At 41.5% G+C, this 12,491-nt stretch overlaps 1 protein-coding gene across 1 annotated transcript in view; it reads right to left on the bottom strand.

The window, feature by feature from the left end:
* LOC115369837 (lissencephaly-1 homolog A) overlaps positions 1-12,491 on the bottom strand; it is a 42,393-nt gene that overhangs the window by 14,064 nt on the left and 15,838 nt on the right. The window contains exons 3-5 of the mRNA XM_030066527.1: positions 4,673-4,757; positions 1,720-1,794; positions 1,195-1,401 (exon numbers count right to left, since the gene is read on the bottom strand). Coding sequence (XP_029922387.1) covers positions 1,195-1,401; positions 1,720-1,794; positions 4,673-4,757 — 367 coding nt within the window. The remainder of the gene's footprint in view (positions 1-1,194; positions 1,402-1,719; positions 1,795-4,672; positions 4,758-12,491) is intronic.

The following is a 12,491-nucleotide window of genomic DNA, read 5'->3' as shown; positions in this document are numbered from 1 at the left end:
TAACACCTTGTTTTGTGTGTCTAGACACTTAATTTACCGTTATGTAGATTCTGAAGTACAATTTTATCTTTATCCTAAATCACTGTCATGCACATAGTGCTTCTTTTCAGTTACTACATGTCTGGTGAACAATGTATTAAAACCTAAGATATCAGATAAGCATGGGAGGCCTGTTTCATCCCTTCAAAACTGAGATGTCTTGTGCTTATCATGAGACTTATCATAAGGCTTATCCACTTTTCCCTGTTACCTAATGTGGCTAATCTTTGGAAACCTTGTAATGCACTTTCGTTAAAAGTTGAGTGCTGCGTTTGCACAAAGCCTAGTTATGTTCCAGTGGAAAAAGTACCTGTATAGGGATCTCAAACCATGTCCTGGGGAAGGCTGGGAGCTTTCATTACAACCAAAGACCACACTCGGTGCCTTCACTGATGAGCATAACTTCAATAAAATTAGTGGAATCAAATAGTGTAGTCTTTGGCTGTGGCAAAAACCTGCAGAACCTTCTCAAATACAAAAAAAACAAACAAAACATTTTGTCTCCAACTAATAATGCAACCCTCCAACCGCCCACCCACACACACTTTAATCAGTACTATGTGAGGCAGCTGGATGTAAAAAAAAAAAAAAAAAAAAAAAAAAAAAAAAAAAAATCACACTGGTATTGATTTTTCATTCACTTAACATGGTATGAAATCAACAGATAAACAAACAAAAGAACCAAAGTCAGTAGAGATAATACCTCTGGTCCAGAATCTGTAATAAAGAGCTCAACTAGAAGTGGGTGTGGCCTAAGTGGAGGTGGGCATGCCCAATCAGTATCAAACATTTGTTGCTCTTTAGCCCAAGACAAACTTTGCATCAAAGTTTCATGGTGCTACACTAATCCACTGGGAAGTTATGGAACTTTCTGTGGTATGCTATACCCACTGGTATCATGGCTTCTTTTAGACAAGGGATGTGAAAAGTTAGCCACTTTTTCCTTGGCCCATGATCAACCTTCACACAAAAAGTGATGGAAATCCAAGCATCCCTTTGGAAGCTATGTGGCTGTGACAAATGGTCGCACACCATATTATAGTGCTCCCCATCCGATTTCATCAGGCAGGGATAACTGCAATAGCAGTCCCTTAATAACATTACCTCAACAAATCCACTGGCTAACCATCATTTTAGTCATCCAGCAACACTAACCTTTATTGTGGCGTCCTCAGAAGCTGAAACCATGACGCTGAAGACGGGGTGGAAGATGACACGGGTGACTGGGCTGCGGTGGCCACTCAGCGCATACTTTTCTGGTGGGCGTGGGATCCACTCTTTGGGGTCACGCTTCTGACTGACAGGCCCGCCCATGGTGATCTCCTCCTTGGCCTCATTCAGTTTGGATTCAAGTTCCATGACCTGCCCAGGACACCCAAGCTCAGTTAGCAAAGTTGGGGTAGAAAGTGAAGAACACACAGATGCGGGGTATTTTATAGAGGACCACATGTAACATACTGAGTCATAACATACAGATTCAATAATTTTTTGAGGTTGTTCAATTTGGGGATCTCAGTGTTTTGAAACAGGCTGTCATACAGTAAAAGCAGAAATCAACACTTTCAATTCCTTCATAGACTTTAAATAAGTGTAAAAAGAGGATTCAGCAATGGTATCACGAAGCATTCACAAGACTACAATCCCCACAAGCATTCTTGGGGGAAAAAAAAAACTACAAACCTTCTTCTGTAATCTGATGACTGAGGTCCATTTCTTTTCCAAAAGGCCGGCATACTTCTTATCCAATTCTTCATTCTGTGTAGAAATGGAGGAAAAAAAGCAAATCAGACAAACCGGCAAAGAAGCCAATCAAAATCATGATCTTAGCATAATCAGGGAGGCCTACAGGAGGTGGTCGCACTGCCAGCTGGGGTGGCATGCTGGGTCTTTGGCCATAGTAATAAGGAGCAGGGAATTATTTACACACACCTCACAGGCCAACTTTGACTGCCAGACACCACCAACCTACTGTACAGTACACACTCTAGTCCTAATCCCTCTCCCACAAGCTAATCGCCTGCAGACAAGAAAGTCTTAGGCAGCTTACAGCCACATAACCAGTACAGGAGGCAACAGTGAAGTTAACCTGAGGCAGCCTTGGCGGGCAGAGGAATGATTCCACCTTAAGACCAGTTAGCCTAATGCCAACAGCCAGCCTCCGGCCACTACCTTTTACATAAAAGCCGGCTGAGACTGAACAGGGCGTAAAAGACAAATTAATGTGTACTATGTTTCAGAGTTGCAGCCAAGGGGGAAAAAACGGCAATGCCATGTATTCTCTGCAGACAATGTTCAAATTGTAACTTTGAAAACTGCAAATAAATGCTTCTTTTGCATTTGGTCTCTAGCTTTGCTCAAGAGTTGCTGATATTTATTAATACTGAATTAATAAATATGAAAATGGCTGATGTGTAAATTCAGTTAAAATAATTCAAGGAAAGACATTTCAGAAGCTTTGCAGACACTTAAGGTCAATTTGTACTCCTGCATCAGACCACCACTGTAGCTATGCCATACGTTTTTGTGGCTCATGCTTAGCCCGCAGAGGCTGAGGGAGCTAAGGCGACACTAAGGCGGCGTTCCACACGTATGAATTGACCTTACAGTGTGAACCTGCCCCCATACCTGTTGCAGCTGAACCATGTGGAATCCAGAGTCCATGATTTTGAAATGGACTTTGCCAATACTTGCATTCCAGATACCTATCGTTCTAATTCTCCAGTTACTCCATCAACACACAACAAAACAGCTTTGCACAATTCAAAACGTGAAATTATACATTCACCAATACCACACAATTTCAGTGCTGTCAATTCAGTACTTATGCAGCTAGCCGTGAAAACAGCCTGTAAAATATCTGCATATTTCATTTTCAAGTAAGTACTTTTGAAATTGGGGCAAGATGAAAAAAAAAAAATAAATCCAAGAGGTGTGCGTGCGTGAATGTCTGCTTATTGTACATCCCCCACTACACCAGTCTTGGTGGCACCGTGTTTAACCATGCCTTGGGGCTGTCACTAACTAGCAAAGCATCAAAAACCCAGATTGACAGGCAGCCATGGGTGTCAGTGAGGGAGAAAATGAGCTTTGCGCTCCAATTTCACAGCCAGCTCCTCAGTCTCTTCTAGAAACAAAAGTAGACAATGCAGAGGTGTGGAGAGCTGTGGGCATCAACAATCAAAAGCTACACCACTACTGCTTGGCAAGTGGGTGCTCCCTCAGACAAATGTGATGTGTGCAAAACAAATATAAGCCCATAGTCTTGAGGTGTGAGGGGAGAAGAGAAGTATGAAGTACAAGTAAGAGATCAGGGAACGCAGTCTGGACAAGTCTGCCATGGTCTGATCTGCCATCTGCCTGGACACACTGCCCATGGCATCAATACACCAGCTCAATACATACATACACACATACACACACCATGGGCGGTGCCAGACTTAATTGCAGCCTGCCAGTCCACTGGCAGCGAATATCTATCCGTGTCTGTATATGTGCAAATGCAGACATGTGCAGGCTTTTGCCAGGCAAAAACAGAATAAGAGCATGACCCACATCAATTACCCCTTCTACTAAAATTCTGCTGGCACACACTGGTTCATGTAGCATTACATTAAACTGCTACCCATAAGCCTACAAAGGGCCTAGGTAAAGGGAAGACCATTCACAGTGAACAAAACGTAACCACGTCTTTGTCATAATGGCACACCAGAATATCAAATGGTTTAGTAATCACAATTTTAATAAAACAGGACCATAGGGAAAAGGTGTTAAAATGACTTGGTTTTCAGCATAATAATGCCAAAGTGTGCCAGCTGAGTACTAGAACCTAACAGGGTGCACCTATCGCTCTGTGCCATTCATCTATTATTCAGCCTGAATCTACAGGGCTGCCACAGAGAAAGCGGCTGCGAGACGAGCGAATAAAGAGGGAGAGGAGGAGAAGCACTGGGGGTGGGGTGTGATTTGGAAGATGCAGAAAAAGAGGCTGAGTTGTAGATCATAGAATATATGATTGACAGGGTTCAGAAGCACCATTTTTCTAAGAAGTACTCCAGTTCCTGCACTGGAAATAGTATAATCCCAGGGATGAAGTTTGATCTGTGAGAATAATAACAATTCCTGACAATACTTTCTGAGTTTCCTTGAATATGTAAGTTTATTTTGGGGATCACATGTTACAAACAGGGATTCACTGTAAAAACCTTGAGGGAGAGGATGCAAAGGAGGAGGATAGATCCAAATAGGTGGATAAATGAGGAGCAGAGCTGATATGAAAGATTATGATGCAAGATAAAATATAGCTGCATTCTGTTGGTGTGCAGAAAATTATCACAACTGATAGTGTGAATTCAATTTACACAACTGACCAAAAATATTACTACTACTACTACTAACAACAACAACAATAATAATAATAATAATAATGATGATGATGATGATAATTTATAGACTCAATTAGCATTAGCTCAAGTAGCATACACACACTAATCAGACCACTGTAATTGGGTGCAGGTGTTTGCATTCACACAGCACGTCAACTAAAATATGGCATGAAGTGGAAATCAAGGCATATTGTTTAGATAAATCAGTCTGATTGAATGTGCCGGTGTGTACATATCCTTATTTTACTCACCATATCTAATTCCGCTTCCTTCTTGAAAGTGGAATATGCTTCTTCATATCCATTGGAACGTAAATAATCAGCTATCGCTCGATTTCTGAAATAGACAAAAGAACCGACAATTAGCTCTCCTGATTTGCAGCCAAGATAATGGGTCAAGTACAATGAGAAATGGCCACAATGATGGAGTTGTACTCAAAAGAGGCAAAATAAAGACAGAAAATGTGCTTGTACAGGAAACATGTCAGACAAAGAGATTTAAATTTTACATGCTTTTCACTCATTTGGATGAAGCTGTCGTACTCTTACCCACAAATAGAAATGCTAGGCATGCATAAAAGTCTCACATAGCACTGACTAAAACACTCCACACACACACACACACACACACACACACACACACACACACACACACACACACACACACACACACACACACACACACACACACACACACACCTCTGCCCATTTGACACAGTTCAAGAGCACATCTGTCTGGGCTCTATAATGAGCTCTTGTTGCTCTGGGCAAATAATAGGAAAGGATGACTCCCCATGGCGTGGATACTGGGGGAAATGAGAGGCAGTGAACAGACCACCAACACCTACATACACACAAAGACAGACAGCGAGACATGAAGAAGTAGGATAATCCCTCTGAACTGAATTGAATAAGCTACTGGCTATGGATATTTTCCTCTGGTTTATCTTTTCTGATACATAAGCAAGCAGACAAACACAAGGAATATCTATTTAAAGATGCCAGCATTCCCATAAATCTGAAATGCAAAGATGGTGAATCACTAATCCTAATGCACTGATTGAACCTCAACCCTCGGGTCCCAAGCGTAAAATGCAGATTTGAGCGATTTGAGGTGAGCAATAAGTTATCAATAATTGAGGGTGAGTCTGGGGCTGACAAGATTAAAATAACAACAATATAAAATACCATAATAAATTAGCTAACTTTCCCCCCAACATGCTTTATCCCTTCTGGCATTATGCAACATTATGCACTCAGGTGAGTTACTAATGTTCAAAATGACCCCATTAATTTATACAGTTTTAGCAAAACTTCTCTTGCCTTGTGTGTGTATGTGTATGAGTGTGTGTATGATTATAGTTTTGTGGATGGGGAAGAGAAAATTGAGGGTTAAGCTGTCTTTTGTGATTCTGTAAGTGTCTTATTGTATATCTGTGATGGCATTGTCTTTTTTGTATTGTATGTTGTCATTGTACTCTGAGCTTTTATTGTATGTCTTTTTTTTTTGTTTTGTTTTGTTTTCAAACATCTACCTATCCCAGAACTGCAAATGGAAATGAGATTTTTAGGTAAATATAGTGCAAAGCATCTTGGAACTTAGAACTGACCGATGCATCAGTAGTGGGGGATAATGTCATGAGAACCATGGGGACCATATGCTGTCCTCCTGGTTAAAATTTGTTGAGAGAGATATCCAGATAGGACAAACAATAGCTTACACAGGCAGAGAAGAGCAGCTACCCACAAGCTCTTCCCGTCTTTGTCTCTTGGGCTGCTACATGAGAAACATACACACACTCTCTCTCTCTATCACACACACACAAACACACTAACACTAACACAAACACCTAGTTTATGACTGCAGCCTCAGCAGAAGTTAAATTTACCAAGAGTTATTTAGGGAGCTCAAGTCATTCAGTCTAGATAGTTTGGGCTTTTATTATTCTCGGTCCAATTAGACTTTCATGAGGGAGAACTGTGGATTGTTTAACCTTTGTTTTACCAGAAAGCCCCACTGTGAAAGAGCTTGCCTTTTATACAAGGGAGAGGTGGCCAAAGGCAAAATGTTGGCCTCATAAGGAAAACAGGCCTAAGTATGTAGCAAGAAAATGACCGCCGGGGCAAAAAAGACAATTAATTGATCGATTAATGATAATCAAAAAGTCACTGATATTTTCATCTAATGGTAATACAATACGTCCTCACCTCCTGCACCCCTGTGTACACCCTGCCAATGTGAACCCCAACACTAAAACCAAGAGAAGTCAGCCAAGCTGTCAGACAGGCAGGGCTCTGAGATGCCAACGTGGGGGTGGGGGGTGGGGTGGTATAGCACAATCTGTCAGCCCAGCCTGTGGCCCCTCTGCCCTCTTGGTGTGGTGTGGAGTGCTGAATCCCCTTCTCCCTCTGCCCACCTGAATCCCAGACAACAGGAGCAGGCCTTATTACAGCTCAAGGTTAGTAGGAGGTTATCTATGCCTGTGACAGCCTGTCTGCTGCAAGTCGGAGAAACTAGGGGAGGGCTGGTGTGTGCAAGCATGTGTATAAGTACGTGAAGGATGTTGAGACAGAGAGGTAGCTTTGATGTGCTGTGGGTGTGTTTGCAGGGTTGTGTGTGCCTTTATGCTTCCATATAGCCGACAGCACCAAGCAATAATGCAAGGAAATTTCCAGTGTTGATCTGAAGAATTGTGTGATCACTATCTTAAATTGTTGAGATATAACAATTTTTTCTCTCAATTAGACAGATCTAATCCATCAACATAGTGGCAGGCAAGAAATTTTTATATGATACAATCTCAATAGTTTCATAAATTTTGACAGGACTGATGTCATGGTTTAGTAATTTTTTCTGGTAATTCAATTTGAAAAAACTGATTAGAAATGGAAGAAGCCTGTGATTGTGTGACATGTTATTTTAGTCTGGTATTAGTCTGATATCAGCATCAGATACAGGTGAATGTCTGGGAAAGCACCAACTCAGTGATTCCTTTGTTTTACGGCTGCTGAACAAAAAATGTCCTGTGTACAGACTTATCTCAGTGAGCACCAAAACAGCCCATCACAGCGAGAGATTGAGACACAAGGAAAGACAAGAGACAACAAAGAGTGCAAGAGAAAACACTGACTTGTCCTCATTTATCTTTGTAAACAACAATACTAACAGGACTCAGTAATGTTGTAATGAGAAGCACACAACAGCAGCAAAGTCACTGTGCTATAGAGATTATGCACAACTTTACTTGTAATAAGTCTCCGCATGGTGGAGCGGTTTATTTGTGTAATTTCTAGGAGTGAGCTAATTAAGGTCAATCAAATCTAAAGTATTGTAAGTGTCTTTTTCATAGAGCACACAAACAAATAAATACCAAGCACAAACCTAGCTGTGTTGCTGTGTGATGCCATAGCTAGTGAACAAAATTGGGGGATAATGCTCATTTTTTGCGCCTAAATCCATGCAAAAGCATAGCTGAGTAACAGTGGAAAACAAAATCAAAGTGGACATCTGTCAAGGTGGTGCAGCACACAATGCAGACATCAACATCACTCCTACAACACCATAAACCCCTGCTTTGCCCTGGTTCTACCTTTATTGCTTAGGCAAAGAGAAAAACAAAAATGCACCAACATAAAGTTTTCATCATGTAGCAAGTGCCCCAAAAGAGAAGGAAGACGGGAGGACTAAGAAGGGAAAAGAGAAAGATGCGGACTAATGTCGACAGAAGGAGAGCACACCGGCTGGTTTCCATGGATACTGGCAGCCCACAGCTTGATGACGTGATGTGGAGATAGAGAAAAAAGGGCAGGGCAGGGTGAGGAAGTGGACAGAGGACGAGTAACAGAGAAAAAAGGAACAATAGATGAAAGCATGTACTGCTGGTTATTATACTTTGCCTGTTCAAATGTGTGTACAAGGCTCCCGCAGTTGAATATCCATGCCTGGCAGCCAAACTATTATCATCAGTCAACAACTACAGAAGAACTACACCCACAATATCTCATTAAAAGTATGAGGAATCTAATGTCATTCCATCAGGCCTACGCCAGGCCAGTCAGACCTTCCTCTGGGACTGTCAAAGAAGCACTCAGTGTAGCGCCGCTGTCTCATGGACGATAAACCCTTACAGAATCGAGAAGGCAACAACAAACCAGTGACAAGGGGGTGGGGGGAATGTATGACTTCATCCATCTAAGAAGAAAGAGAGGAGAGTCAGCCAGCCCGCCTTTCTGCCAGTGACATCATTTCCTCCCATTCCCACTGGGCAAACATCCACTTCTACATCAGTCTGCTGAAGAGCCTCCTTCACTGCTCAGACCTGGGTAACATCTTATTATAGTGCATACTGAAAAAACTTACAAAAAACATCTGACCTGTTTTATCAATTAAACTTGCAAGTGATGATTCCACATTTAAGATGTTTTAAATGGGTTGCGAAATGAACCAACTGCAGCTCAACGGGTTCAAAGGAAGATTAGAGGGCTGGGCCATGTAAGCAATTAATAGTGGCCCATTTCATGATATTTTAGCATGGCTAATGGCATAGGTTGACAATACCTACCATATTACAGTGGCCAACTGCATATCAATGACAAAACTGCTTGCATTACAAATTTGGCAGTCAAAACAGCACAAACCTATATTTAACTTTCACTTATCTAACTTGTTAGACTCCCTGGCTGGCACATGCGCATTTCAAAATAGCAAACATGTGAATCTTTTTCACAGATGAAACAGACCATGTTCTTGTTCCATGTGTCCCATAAATCAGGCAGCAAACAATCTACCGGCATTTCCTTGTTTGTGGACAAACTATGCTGAATTTCAGTAAGGACACCCAGGGCTACCCCTACAATAAAAAGCTACATATATAATCAAGAAAACAGTGGTTGTTAGAATGTATGCAAGACTCTCATGGTGAGAGCTACCAATGGTCCCCAACCACTCTAATAAATCATGTCTCCAACAGGAGGCAGAGTTTTACTTGGCAAGCCAGGCCACTGCCCAGTGCCATGTCAGGGGTAGGCAACCACGTGCCATAAAAGGCCTACAGTCTGCAGGTTTTCATTCCAACCAAGAACTACACCAGGTGATTTCACTAATTAGTTCCTCCTCTCTGCTTGAAGGTGAGGTGATGAATGAAATCACCTGGTGGAGTTTTTGGTTGGAATGAAAACCTGCTGACTCTCGACCCTTCATGGCACATGGTTCCCTGCCCCTGCCATATGAATACCTTACAATACAGCAACTCGAGACTTGACTATGTATGGGCCTGTTCAATCTTTCAACACCGCTGATAAATGTTTTAAAAGACGATGCTAAAGTCTGCACTCTAAGAGGTCCCTTGGTACATATAAAATTCACCTTTCTGTGGATTATTTTAGATGGGCTGTATATCCTAGTGTTTGGCTTCTGGTCTTTGTGTGTCGTGTCTGAAGGCATGTATCAATGCACTGTGATGCACAGGCACTGTAGCGACACATTTCAAAAGGGCAGAATATTTTCTAATGTGCCCAGCATGGTTTACACGAGAATATTTGTTTTGACAGCCTATATTGCCAGTGATATTCCTAAATTCAATCCAAGCAGATCGGACATGTATTTTTTTTGTGTTGCTAGATAGCCTATATTTGAAATGTGTTTAGTTAAGTAACAAAGACATGTTTTTGGTTGTGCCAGGGATGAATTAAATCTGACACAACAGACTGGAGCCTATGTTTGTTCCTCAAAGCCTGTAGCTGTCAACTTCATTCAGCAACTCTCTGAAACTGCAAATTCTTCTGATAAACATCCAAATTTCTGGACAGTCACAGAAGTGCAACATACAAAGGCATCCAAGTTAAAAAGTAGAAAAATTGGTGGCTCCAAGCCCCAAACAGGCAAACAGAACTGATACAGGACTCTCCTAGACAATTAAAAAAACGTTTCTGACAGCAGATGAGTCCCACACAGGCAGACCCACTTCTGAGCTTGCAATTCACCCAGTGTTATGAATGCAGTGGATAGTTATCTTGAGGAAGTGAATGGATTTAGTGGTGATACAGAACCATGAGATATTTGGTGATTTGGATATGGATTTCATGGCCCTTATTTTCAGATATTTATAGAAAACAAATGTAAGTTTTAAATACTGTGGTTTCACTTACAAAATTATCAAACTGTAGATAGTACTTAAGCGTCCACATTTGTCTGATTTTTGCCTCAAAATGGGTCTGGTGGCTTCATGGGACTCAGCTGTCAGAGAGATCTTATTGTTAAACGTCCAACATTAATGGAGCCCCGCACTGGTGCTAGAAACACGGTGACAGAAACAGGTAATTCAAAGCCCACCATGTAGCTGACAGACTGGAGCTTCACCACGATTTCTGCTTGAAACTCAGAGAAAGCCATGAAAAGGCTACTTTAATTTCTATAAATAACCCAATAAATACACAGCATATTGCGTGCCGACTGGCTGAAACATTGAGCTGAGTGTGTAGCCCCAACCAATCTGGAGACAGCTTGCAGTAACAGTGTGTGTGTGTGTTCAGTGTGGTTCAATTACTGTACATTATTCACTGGCAGATGACATTTTCATCTGCCTTTCAACTGCACTTTGTATCAGCTAAAAGGCAGCATATATCAGCTAATGTAAACCCTGGTGCTCAGATGTCTTTTATGAAGGCTTGATTATCAGTGGAGTCATTCCGATGGCTGGTCTGGTGAAGATAACCTCTGTGCAAACAGGTAAGGCAGTGTAGTGATGTAACCACTTACTCTACTGAGCACACATATTCAAACAGCAAACCCACTACCTAACTCAGACTGCAATGAGGCATTGCAACAGAAAAAATATTTTGAGTACCTTGACGAGAGCAAGGGTCAGCTACTTGCGTATTCCAACTGCTTTTGTGTTCAGCCAAAGGTCATGGTAACTTACCACAGTATGGGACTATGATTTCCTTATTGGACTGAATTATGGCTGCCTGTGGTAAAATGTCCGCTAAGCTGCGAGGACACAGAGAGGAGTGGAAGCTGGCTAAAGAAAAGTGGTACACCAACAGAAAGCCATTTCTCTAACTGGGGGAGGGGGAAAAGTGAAGAATAAAGTGGGAATGGGAAGAAGAAATTTGTTCCAAGCCATCTCTACCCCCACAAGTCTGGCAAAACCAGTGCTAAGCCTATTCTTCCCTCTTACCAGCTCTTGCTACTGAACAAATGATAACATGTCAGGTAGAAATTCTTACCAGAAACATTCCAGAAAAATTATACAGGATTATTCAGTTTTCCATAGCTATGGAGAGTTCTCCATGAAAACTGTGGCAAATCAACCACCTGACTAGTGAAGAGAAGCCCTGACTGTGGTTACTAAGACATGAAACATATCACCCAGAGTCATTCACCATCCAGACTAACTAGCTAATTAATCCACCTTATAATTTCAAATGGAGAAGAAAAAAAAAAACGGAGAAAATGGAACTCGTCCATAAAAGTTTCTGCCCTTCATTTGATTTGGTCTTTTAAAAGCCTCTTAGAGGAGTGATTAGCATAATGCTGCTAATTCCACTATGAAACAGGTAGGTTGTGCAGAAATGAAGCTGGCTGCTTTAGGATCAGTTAAAAGCACTGGCAAGGAGATCAACCCTTAGGCCGGCAAAGAACTTCAAACAGCCAGCTCCCTCTCCATGGGATCCAATGACTCCACAGGAGAGCAGTGGAAATAAGACTAATATTCAAACTGTCTTTCTACTTCAGACATAATAGTAACTACTCTTCATCAATAAAGCCTGTGTATGTATCTGTGTTAGAAATGCAGCATGGCACTAAAAAGCCAGCACTTCAGTCTACACACCAAAACACATTAAAGAGGGACACACTTTTTCTAAAATATGCAGAAAACGTAATCATACAAATATTCCCTATCAATCTGCCATCATGGAATCTAGTGGACTGAACTGAAGCCACAACTTTAAGAAGTCAAAGTGTACACTGTTAAATCCAATAAAGCTTTGCATCATTCAAGCTCAGAAAAGCAAGCTAACACACAGGACAAGACTCCTCATCACACACACAGAAATTAACAAGGATGAT

This window comes from Myripristis murdjan, chromosome 13, assembly GCF_902150065.1.
Source record: "Myripristis murdjan chromosome 13, fMyrMur1.1, whole genome shotgun sequence".
In the NCBI taxonomy this organism is placed as follows: Eukaryota; Metazoa; Chordata; class Actinopteri; order Holocentriformes; family Holocentridae; genus Myripristis; species Myripristis murdjan.
The sequence above is the reverse complement of the archived record's forward strand: the minus strand, read 5'-3'. Positions and strand labels throughout refer to the sequence as shown.